Source organism: Cornus florida, unplaced genomic scaffold (genome assembly GCF_030987335.1).
Source record: "Cornus florida cultivar Cherokee Brave unplaced genomic scaffold, ASM3098733v1 CherokeeBrave_3.0.0_Hap2_Chr11, whole genome shotgun sequence".
NCBI classification, from domain to species: Eukaryota; Viridiplantae; Streptophyta; class Magnoliopsida; order Cornales; family Cornaceae; genus Cornus; species Cornus florida.
The window spans coordinates 123,431,923-123,444,889 of NW_026775581.1; the positions used below are offsets into that span (position 1 = coordinate 123,431,923).

Consider the following 12,967-nt stretch of genomic DNA (forward strand, 5'->3'; position numbering starts at 1 on the left):
TTCGAACTCCCGGTTCAGGTCGTTATAAGACCGCCCGACTCGATCCGGTCCAGTTTGATTTTTCGATTTGATGGTTTTTTGGCACACCCCTAGTAAAACCAATCACAAAAGTTAAAAAAAAAAAAAAAAAGAAATATTTGAAGCTGAAATTTAGCTTTTTATATATTTATATATCTATACATGCATTGTAATTTATTGCAAAAGTTATCATATATATATATATACACACACACAAAAGAAAGACCAATATTAAAAAGATAATTTTGTCCTTAAAAATTACTATTTCTAATATGCAAATAAATAAAAAATATTTAATTAATGAGCTTATATGATTGATTTTACAACCAATCAGAGAATCAACTCAATCCTTGGCATTCCTCAAAATATAAAAGCTTTGTGAGTGTTAATCATATTTGTAAATTGTAATGCTTAATACAAAGATATTGTATCAATATTTAATATTTGTGAGTGTATATATATTTTAAAATATATATACTTTATTTATTTATTACTATCTCTGTTCCAAAAAAAGTCTAATTTTTTATTTTTGATCGTTCCAAAATAAATGACCAATTTTACCTTCTTGCATTGAAGTTATAAAACTAAACAATTACATTCACATCGACCAACTATGAATATTTTGATAATTATAATAATAAAAAAATTAAAATTTATATTCTTAAATAATTAAATTTCTAAAAAAGAAAATTTAATTTGAAATGAATGGAATATAAAATTTTAATTATGCACGTGCTTATTTCCTACCAAGTAATAAAAGAGAGAGAAATCCTTTTTCAAAGTAAGATGGAATTTGGAAGTTTGAACATTATCAAACATATTATTATATAATTTTTCTAACATTATTAAAGGTCTAGAACAACTTCCTAAGGTAATCACCGAAGTAAGAACATGGTATTGGTTCGTTTTGGGTAATGTAATATAATCTACTACGTAGTATTTATTTATCCATTTATAGTGATTAACAACTCATTTGCAGATTTTCACAAGTAATTGAATTGAATTAAGAATGCGGAATACGCCCGGTCAATTTATCTGCAGTTTGTATGCATGCACGAGAACGAACATGACTCGGTAATACCCCCAACTCTGGGTACACGTGGGTCTTTTGTGGGCTCCACACACTCATGAGCCAATTATAGGCCCAGTCTCCAGTCAGCACTTTTAGTCTCGTTCTCTTCTCGATCTTCTGTAACATCTTCTTAATTTGCCAATGGTTTCAGTCACTCAGTCACTGGTTTCTGTTTATATTTTATAATCTATTGTACTAAATTTTTTCTTCCTATCATCACGTTTTGCCAAATGAAAATTTAATAATTCTCTTTTACTCTTGTTAGTTAAAATAATAATTAAAAGAAAATATTAAAAGTGGTTACCAATCGCATGCCCTAATAACCTTCTAAATACTAGTATTACATTGATTAAACAATTTTAAAATTAGTTTGAATGAATTTTTAAAAATAAATAAATTTTTGATTGCTTCGCTTTCATGGTGGAGGCTTTGCTTGAAAGTAAGTAAGGTTAATGCCGCCGCTCGAAAACTTATTGACTTCTTTCCAGCTTCATCAACCACTTCTTGAAGGATTTTTTATTAAGGACTGTGTGCATCATATTTAAACAACTTTTAAGATGTAATTCCAATTAATATATATATATATTTTTTTTTTTCTTAGTTGATATTCAAACACCCATGTTTCCTACTAAAACAAGACTTGAATTTTTAAACTTTCTTTGAGAAGTAGGGACTTGATACCGCTAGGTCACTCACTGGTTGATAATATATATATATATATATATATATATATGTATTTTTGAATAAATAAATTTTAATTTAAAAATGTGAAAATAAATTTAATTTGTGGAAGGATTTTTGTTATGTCAACACAATACGTAGCACCCATCCCAACTATTTATATAGCTTACATTAAGTCAAATGAATTGTTTTTGAGTAATTATTATATAAAATGATAATATATAAATAAAAAATCAATACCAAATCATTACACAAAGTAATTATTTTTTATAATCAGGATCAATTGTACAGAAAGATGGAGAGTTGGATGATGTTGTAGGCAATAAAAGTGGAATAGATTGGATATATAAAGTGGAGGAATGCTAGTGAGGTTTTATGCAATAAACTTATACCAAATAAGTTAACAAAGAAAGTATAAGACCAACTAGTTTATATAAGCAAAATGTTGACATAAAAAATAAAATAAATAAAATAAAATAGAAAAGAACAACAATAATACATTCATGTAGCAAAAATACAACGTTAAGATGGGTGTTGAGAATAACTTTGAAAGATTATAAGATTAATAATCTAACAATTAAGAAGAAATTAGGTGTGGCACATATTGACCAAAATTAATATATATAGAATGAAGTGATAAAGAAAATTAAAATTAAATCTAATAAAAGAAATGATTTATTATAAATAAATTTAAAAAAGAGAATGTATGATCCATTTATATTGAATAAAGACAAAAATAATGAATGATGACTAACTTAAAAAGAATTAGACAAAAAATGAAACCTCATTGGAAATTGGAATAGTTTTAGTTCACTTTTAAGTACTGCCTCTTTTTTACTCCTATTTTGCTTGGAAGTTTAAGGCTAATATTTTCATTTGTTATCACAATAATTAATAAAGAGATAACAATGAATGGGCACATTGGACTTCAATACTATTAAAGGAGATCTAAGTCACATAATTTTTTTAAATGGACGACGCTTCAATGCTCTAACTCTCACTTCATTTGCAAGCTTGAAAAAATTCTCCATTTGACACTGAGATCTCAATTGAAACTTTAAACAATGACATGTTGCAAATTTAATTTGTTTTATACTTATACCTGACCTGACAACAGATCACGTGCTGAAGCTGGACACATAATTTTTGGGCCTTGGCCCTTCATTTGTTGTACATGCATTGAGGTGTCTACGAGTCAGAAGCCTAAAATGAGTGGGGTAAAAAGCCCATAATGAAAAGTCCAGACTATTTAGAAGAGCCTGGTCAGACCAACAACATCATGGCCCCTTTAGAATGGTGGGACATTTGTGTCCTTTTATTATTTTAAATAAATTTATTGTGTATGAATAGTGTCTCTATAAATTTTAAAAATAATAAAATAGATAAGTATAGAATATAAAAAATGGGTTGCACAACAAGGAAGATAAATCTTCAAAAAATGTATACAGCCATGTCACCGCAATTGCTGACATGGCACTAAACTTTATGAAAGAATAAAATGAAAGTGGAGATGTTGCATTGGGGATGCTTAGGGGTGGCAAACAGGGGGTTGGGTCAGGTTTGGCATAGGTCAAACATGGGTTGTGACTCATATTCAACTCGCTTGTAATGGGTTAAAAATGAGTTTAAGTCAAAATGGGCCGAGTCAACCCATCATGACCCACCGACTCGTTTTAGGAAAAAAAATGCTATTATTTTGGATAATTTCATTATTATAGTTTTTATTTTAGATGAATAAAAGCTTGTAAAAATATGTATCGATAATTGTAAATCCTTAAATTTATTTTGATATTTTTTAAAATTTATATTATTTTATTTTATGACTAGACATGCATGAAGGTAAGTTATATATATGAAATAATCTATTAAGCTTTTTATAAAATAAATAATTAAATGAAAAAATCAGGTATTCCTATATATATAATACACACGAATAAAAATGTATTGTGGACGTAGCAGAGCAATACTATAGTACTATAAAGAATTTTAGAGAGGAAAAGAGGATGATGAGAGAGAATTTTAGAGAGAGAAAGAGGATGATGAAAGAGAATTTTAAAGAGAGAGTGGGAGAGAGAGAATCTTAGAAAGAATTTTAAAGAGAGAGAGAGACCAGGGGAGAGAGAGAATTTGGGATCGAGAATTTTAGAGAAAAAGAAAAGGTGAATTTGAGTCAAATAAATGACGTAAAATTGTGTCTCTTATATAATGGATGAAATATGGGTCAAAATGGGTGACCCATTAATCCATTATGGGTCACCCATTTTGACCCATATTTTAAAAAGATTCATCTATATCTATTTTTTTTATGAACTAATATAGATGAATTGATAGATCATGACCCATTTTGCCACGGCAGTTATGTGTCACCCATTTTAATCCATATTTTAAAAAGATTCATCTATATTTATTTTTTTTACGAACTAATATAAATGAATTGATAGATCATGACCCATTTTGCAGCAGTGATTCTCTTATAATTATTTCTCTTTTCTTTTTCTTCTTTTCTTGACTTTTGGCTTCTATAATCCAACAATGCCACGTGGATTTTGGTACAATAGTTTAGTAGAGATGCTCTCATCATTAACGGTTGTCTAATCATTTGGATTAAGAGAAGTCTTTCATTTTGATCACTGAGAGGAGGACCAGCTCAAAGTAAAAGTGATTTGGTGTTAAACATTACTAGTGGTATTTTTTATAATTCTTTCCTGTACGATGATAATAAACCCATGAACCACATTGACTTTTAAATAATAATTAAATATCTTGTCCAATAAAAGTTTTATTAATAATTTATTAATATAGTAAAGAGGAAGAGAAATAATTTATATAATATAGTACATTATCTAGTTTTTGTTGGAGAATATTGCTATTTGGTTTAATAATTTAATCTCGCATGTAATTTCTTTTTGGGTTCTATGTTAGCTCCCGTTCTGGGTGAGTGAGTAAGGTCGTAGTCAACATTCCGAATTCAATATATTCCATGTTGTTGGACGGTCCATGTTTTTCATAATTATTCAAATTTTATTGACTTTAATTTTTATTTGATTCCTAATTTTTTTTATTGGGGTCGTCCATAACTTCAATAATGAGCAATGAAAGAATAAAGAAGAAAAGCCTGGTGGTCACAATAAATTTTCCTTTTTGCTTTTTTGTTTTTTTTGTTTGTAGGTATGTTTACTGAGATTACTCCATCAAGTACTAAATTTAATCATCATTTTGGTGTCCTAAAATTCACCCGCTATTAACAACTCTTAATATTTGGAGTTATTCAGATTTGACTTAGATTATTGGATTGAAGCGATCTTTTGACAAAATTATTTATTCATATTTATGGAAAAAAATATGGATATTTCAATATCCAGATAAAAAATAAAAAATAAAAAATAAAAAAAGAAAGAAAAAAAAAAAAAAAGGTATATTTGTATTTTATAGGGAGAAGTACTTAACAATGTTGTTAATTTTTTTTGAAGAAATAATATATGCAGGGTAGCTTTTCTCTTCGTTCAATCATAAATGCACACATAGTTTATGTAAAAATCAGAAAAATAAATAAATAAAGAAATCAAAAATATATATAATGATATATTGTACCGTAATATGTTGAATTTCGGATGTGTTCATGTGAGTGGTTTGGCAGACCTACTTTCTTATGGTTAGGCCTCTCAATATAATTTCACCGACCTGAAAATTTTTAATCATGATTTTCAACAGATCCAGCTAATGTTTGGAGGATAAAGCTAGTTAAATAAAATTTGAATGACAGTGAGTCTGTAGGATTGATAAAGACATGTTTTATCTTCAGATAAATTGATATGTTGGCTGCAATCGCTTTATTGGTCCTTATTAAAATTATAGTATCAAATCTAGAACCATTTTATCGCTTTCATTGTTTCTAATTCATTGATGAAAATGATATCTAATTAATTATTTCTCATCACACACATCACTAACTTTTCGAGGACTTTTTAGACTCAATTATTTATATTATCACATGAATTGTAGGAATTGTAGGGAGTTTTATTAGGTTTGCATTCCCCTGGTTTTTACATTTATTTTAAAGTACTCGATTATCTTGAACCGTTAAGATTTTAGGTTGGTTATTGACGATATCTTATTTTATGAAATCAAATAAAACTTAACATGGCTTTATTCTATAAAGTATTTTTTGAATTAATAAAATTAACGGATAAGACAAATCTTGATTCATATCTCAAAAATAATCTCATGATTCGGAGCATTAATATATATACATTTTTGCGTTTTACAAAAACATGTTCACCTTTTTATTTTTAGATGTAACAAAATAAGTGTTAAAATTCAAATTTTAATATATTATTTTTATAATATTCCTAATTTACCCTTCTTAAAGTTATAAAAGTAATGACCCCATATAAAAGTGTATATTTGAAAATGCAGGAGATATAAAACTCAAGTTATCTGTAAACTTGAGCGTACAATTATGGGCATTTCTAATAATGTTTGATGATAAGATAAACCCTAATTTCAGAGGTAAAAGGAGAGGGGCGGCCACCCACTTGTTGTAGATCTGAGGTGAGATAGGGGCCATTGATTCACAAAGTCCTACTGTACGGAAACACACATATTCAATGCAAGCTTGCATTTATTTGCTTTAAACCATTACAATTTACAAATTGATAGACATACAGAACACGGACCACGGACATTTACAATCAATTGGTAGGACCGGCATTTGATGAAACCTTTATGGTCCCAAAATCTAACCAAATTTAGTGTCATGTTTTCAATACTCAATCAGTACAACAAGTTCAATGCGCGTTACTTGGTCCATCACTTTTGTCTTTGTTAATTGTTAGGTCGCTGCTGTAAGTTTGTAACGCGTAATACAGGAGTATATTATTTTATATTAGCATTGGTCGTTGGAATTTCAAATATATATATATATTACAAAACTCAAGTTTCCATAGAGTACAAATGAAAATGTGTGAACTTATTTTTTAACAAGGTATATAGATTACAGAACCATAAGGGAATTTGCATGTGGACCAAAATATTCAGGATAAAAAACACTCAGCTGGATCTACAAACAAAGAAAAATGTAAGAAACTAGCAGATTAAAATTGCTTTTACATCATGGACAATCAACAATCATCACCAATCAGTAAGATCATTTTCAACCATCTTATCTACTTAGATTAAGCTCCAATATTGCCAATACTTTGACCAAGAACCAACAAACTAGATAAATTAAATTAATAAACCACAATTGCTTTATGTTTTTTTTTTTTTTCATTTTCTTGATTAAAAAATAAAATAAATAAAAAATCAGTACAAGAAAATAGAGTAATCAGGATGAAATATTCAACATTGGTGTGAATTGTTAAATCCCCAGGAGCCATATATATGTGTGTGTGTGTGTCATTTTATATGTGTCGTGTTCTTATCCCGGCTGTTTAGATTAAATTAATCCAATACCGGCTTTACATTGACAATTTCCACTCGTACATCCAACTGTTCATCCAACCTCTACAAATCCCTCTGCCCCATCCCATCACTTTCCAAATTACTGTAAGACTTAGAAATTATACCCAAATTCCTTCTTTTCATACCATAACAAACAATTCCACCCAATATATTTCTCCCCACATTTATTGCATTCAAATAAGCCAAACTCTTTCGTTAGCTCTTCCTCCTCTCTCTTTTCCAATCCTCACTTCCTAGCAACTCTGTATACATAATATATATATATAACTGATCATAATCTAATTACAGTATTTATCAAAAGAGTGCAATTAATAGAGAGTAGCTAGGAGAAGATGTCCAAGAAGAGTAGTAGCAAAGAGACCAAACTGAGTCGGTGCTTGAAGGCACCCATTAAGGTGTTGAGCAAGGCCAGGGACCTGTACATTCAAAGCATGACTCAGTGCGCCGGAAAGGTCAGCTACGACAACGTCATGGGCTGTCCTACCGCCCAAGTCTCCTCTTTGCCCAAGAGTTTCAGTGTCAACTCCTCCAAATCCAGCAACGACGAGGATTTCAGGGAGCTTATCAAGGTTGCTTCTACACGGAGTCTTGGCAACAAGATCGAGTTGGATCTTCTACGGAGACAACATTCTCCGGTCACCGGAGGAGTGGATGCGGTGCCTCGGAGCCAGAGTGTTGGGATTGGGAGGATTGATGAAGACAAGGCTTGTGAGTTTGGTGAAGATATCAAGGTCAACACTGATGTTTATCCAAGAAGCAGAAGCTATGCTGTTAATTCAAAGACAACTGCCCTGTTCTAAGCTAAATTAATGCTACACAAAAACCTACGATCAAAGGCATCTCTCTCTTTCTCTATCTCTAATATGTTATATATATATTGATCGTTGTTATCTACAGTTTTTGGTGATTCTGTGTTCTAAGAAGTGCATACATATATATATATATATATATATATGGCATTATATGCATATGTGTTTTACGGTTGATCCAATTTGTATATAGGTTTAGAAGTTAATGTGTACGTTTGGTTGGGACTGTATGTAGTGATCTTTTGTAGTGGTATAGGTTAATTATGAATGTTGATGTTCTCTGCTTAGTTTTATTTGTTTTGATGTGTTTTAGCTTTGTTTGTTTCTCTTTCTTTGGTTTTGTAAATTGGGCCCACCTAAAGAACTATAATACAAAATTACAAAAGAAGCAATAATAAAAAGAGAGATTAAGACTTCTTAACAAAATTATCATAATTGTTATTTTGTAATTATAGTCCCTACGTAAAATTCCGAAAATAATTATGATTTCTTGTGCTACTCAATGGAAGCTAGCTAAGTAGCTTTGCCAATGCCAACTGTCTGATGATTCCCTTCTGCTTAATATTCAAATTTCGGGATTTAAAGTCAAATAGAGGGTGGATCATCCTCATGCAAATCGATAGACATTATTTGGACAAATGACTAATTCGCATATTCAAACATTTCTCATCATAATTATTTTTTCAAGTTTTTATAGTTACACTGACAGTTAAATTAATGGAAAAATAAAATTTTGATGGTCAAAAATAAAAATAAAAATAAAAATAAAACTGTTTTAGAGCAATCTTACTCAGATTAAAAAAAAAAAAAAAAAATTAATTTTATTTTTTGATAATCACGGTATTTGAGAATTTGTTCCCAATTAATTCACAAGACTTATACAAGGCTTTGCCTTCCAATATGAATCGAGTAAAGTTTGAACTATATTCATAGACGTGATTCTAAAAAAAATATATTTACACTTAAAAGGGATCCTAATACCTAATGTTCATCATCAAGCAGACTCAATTATTTTCCAAGAGTAAGTTGTAATTGCTCATTAGAACTTTGATGCATTAAAGGAAATGAAAAATGGACTCTAAACAACATAAAGGAAAAAATGATTCTCCACCATCACTCAGCCGGAATCTGACCCACGCGGTTCACGTCCATCTGTGGCATGGCACTGCGAGCGCAGTCACCAACCACCCACTTGATTCTCTTCTGTTTTTATTAGACGTTCTTTTGAGGGCCTTGAATGGCATTGATAAAGACTAGTCCAGTTGAAACAATCTTTGGGAGATTCCTATTCCCCAAAACAAAATAAAAAACTTCATTTTCGAACATAATTTTCGTAGCACACCCGAATCTGCACTGAGAAGATATTTCATTTGAAGGATTGAGGGCATTGAAACTTAAATGGTCGCATAATTATTTTTTAAGTTTGGCACTATTACTCTTTATCTTTTTGTGAGTTTATAATTATTTTAAAGAATTTTTTAAAAAAAAAAATTGATCACCAAACTCTAATTTTTGGGAATTAATCCTATTTCTTGCTTAAGTAAAAAAAATTGATCACCAAACTCTAATTTTTTGGGAATTAATCCTATTTCTTGCTTGAGTGAGTTACTTTGAACATGTCTTGTTGGAATTAATGCATATTTATACTTGAACTAACTAACATATATTGCTACTATGTCAATGATCAATGAACTGAGAGTGTTATAGAATATTGGTTGTAACAGTTGGAACTTAAGGGCGATGAAGACCATTCATAAATGGGTGTTACAAATAGTATTAATTCATGTAACCTAATATGTACTTAGGTGTCAATAAATGTTGTTGGTAAGGCATAGTTATTACAATACATTAAATATTATGTTCCATATGTTGTAATGGATTTAATTGTAAAAAGTGGGTGCCACGGTGCGTGTTCGACAGCGCCACTAACATAATTATGAAATTTCTTCATCATATGGTTATGATAGTGCTGAAACTACCGACCGAAACTAGTAAACAATCAATTGGACGTTGCACCACCATCACATTTACATTCTTCCACTTTTTTCGGTGTTCCAATAAGATTACGAAAGGTTGGTGGTGTTTGGATTAGGTTTTAAGTGCTTTTTGTAGTGGAAGAACCGAAAATGCCATCTGTACTTCACATTATGGTTCATTAAATATCTATATATACGGATCAAGAAATGCGACAAGGAAGTAAAAACGATAATTTGGAGATCAGGGTAACGTCTCTGACATTCAAAAACAGATTTTTGTGTGATAGCCTATTATTACAGGAGATCGTGCTAATAAGAATTGTGTGAGAATTCTTCTTTAACAAAATCATATATATATATATATTATTCTCTCCGTTTCAATTTAAATATTATTTTTAAAAATAGTAGTTTTTAAAAGGAGATGTGAGACTTATGATTTAACTTGCCATTTTAAATTTTAAACATTTAAGTTTGAAATTTTAAATTTTAAAGTAATTATATAAAAAGATGTGAAATATATTTTTTGAAAAAAAAAAATAGACAATTATTTTGGGACATATCAAAAAAAAAAAGAGAAGAAAGTATAACACTTTTTGTTTGAGATGAAGGAATAATTAATATGAATTCTCTCTCACATCACATGATATATATCAATAATTTATTAATTAGTATAAAATATGTAATGTGAAGTTCCGCTGCATAAAAATATGCAATTGAAAATGACTTGTGCACTAATAAAAGATTCTACTGTATATTTAGATTATGAAGCGTGAAGCTTTCTTTCAATATTAAAAAAGAAGAAGATACTCTCACATCGCTTTATATACATAATTAAATTGCTCAAGTGCCATCTTTTACGGCAACAAGATAGCTAGATATATCAATAAGATTTTCACAAAGTAACAAACTTTAGTACCGCACTACTGTTCATTGACAACAATTGAAGACAAATGATAGGCCAGGAAAAAAAAGTGGCTACCAAACCCTGAATAATACCTTATAATTAATTAAGTTTATATATATGGTGTGAATATTGCATCTTCATATATAATATTGTAAAAAGGGTGTGTGTCTATATACACTCGTATCTTCTATTCTCATTTTCTTCACTCAATCATTCACTTGTCTTTTTCGTCCCTTGTATCTTCCCTTTCTTCAACTGCGTCCAACAAATTAATCCGATCAAAAAATATAAAATGATTTGTGGTAAGGATAAAATAATGAATTTAAGCTTTCATCCTTTTTTATTATAAATACTTTCTACAATTCTCTTATTGTTAGTTTCTAATATCACTCAAATGGTGGGCTCAGCTATTTTCTCGGCCCAAATTGAAAATATTAACCACATAACTGATTGGGTTGATACTTTTGCACTCACTCGTATTGTGGGTTTCGCAAATTATTTGTGCTTTGTGTTTGAAGTTACAGTAGAGGTTCCTCTTGTGGCTTTGGTAGCATTTAATGACGTGTGTTTTGCAAGTGCTGCGACGAATGTGATTGCTGCAATCGATGAGTCCTCCTCTACTCTCATCGCAATTTCCTCCATCATTCTTGATATCACGGTGGCAAAAGTTGACTTCATATCTGTTGAACAGGAATTATTGCTAGCCAGGCTATTATCACGCTTTCAGTCAATGACCTCATGTCAGTTATGGTTGTTAAATGTTTTTCTATTGGTATCCTCATATTAGCCGAGAATGGCTTATGTAATATGGTTGTATAGTAGTGTTTTGGCTTGCAAAGAGAAATATATATATATATATATGAATCCCAAGTTGATATATCAATTTCCATTTTCCTTTTACATTGAACCGTATGCAACATGGACAAGCAAGGGCCGGGGCAGGATCTTGAGGTTGGGAGGGCCAAAATTAAAAACAACCACCTAGTTAGAACTTTTGAATATATGTGTAGGCAAAAATTTACTATTTACTATATTCATACAAAAGTATATCTATTTAAACTTTTTCCAATTTATTTAAATTAAAATAAATGATTTTACTTTCTAAACAAACACAAATAAGATTTATGTCAAAATTATAAAAAATATTAAATTAAATAACTCTCTTTATTAGCCGAAAAGAAAAAAAAACAAAAATATCTTCTTCTTTTTTTAAAAAAAAAATAACAATTGAAAATTTAACAAAACAATAACAATAATAAAAATTAAAAATAAAAATAAAAAAACACAAACAAATTAATAAAATAAGAATTTAAATTATTAAATCATCGATTTTGTAAAAATTAACTTCTTATAGAATTCGTATAAAAGCATTCCAATAAAAATAAATAAATAAATAAATAAAAAGGGTAATGGAAAGAATCATGTATGAGATGGAATTTTAGGATAATAAAGGTTATGGAAAAAATTGTACTAAAGTTAGAAGGATTTAAGATAATAACATTATGGAAAGAACGATATTTGAGTTGAAATTTTAAGATAATCATATTAAATCGAGATTCTATAGTCGTCAATTAAATGTTACGTTCGTCAATTAAATATCACGTTCTTTTAAATTATATATAAACTATCTTTTGTTAAATGCTAATTAAAGAAATAATTTTTTTTTCTTAGGAGGGCCAAGTATAGATTTTATATCATATATGTTATATTATTTTATTTTTAGTATATTTTTACCTGAGATGGTGCACTAGTTACTCCAAATGCATGCCCCCATTAATATTTTGCAAGAGGAATGGTAAGGACAATGGCTACAGGACTGCCCAATTCTGATTGGTTAAAAAATCAATCATAAAAGTTCATTAATTATATATTTCCTATTTATTTGGACATTAAAAGGGTAACTTTTTAAGAGCAAAACTATCCTTTCAATGTTGGTTTATCTTCCATGTGTGTGTATATTGATGTTTGGAGGCATTGGCAGTCACTTAAAACTAATTAAATTAAGGCAGTATTTCTCCAATCCTTTAAATAGTCTGTTTTATTT

At 29.6% G+C, this 12,967-nt stretch overlaps 1 protein-coding gene across 1 annotated transcript; it reads left to right on the forward strand.

The window, feature by feature from the left end:
- The first annotated feature begins 7,193 nt into the window (after nt 1-7,193).
- LOC132285858 (uncharacterized) lies at nt 7,194-8,330 on the forward strand. Its single transcript, XM_059788091.1, has one exon. It carries the CDS (start codon nt 7,567-7,569, stop codon nt 8,032-8,034), a length of 468 nt encoding a protein of 155 aa, XP_059644074.1. The 5' UTR covers nt 7,194-7,566; the 3' UTR covers nt 8,035-8,330.
- The last annotated feature ends 4,637 nt before the right edge of the window (nt 8,331-12,967 follow it).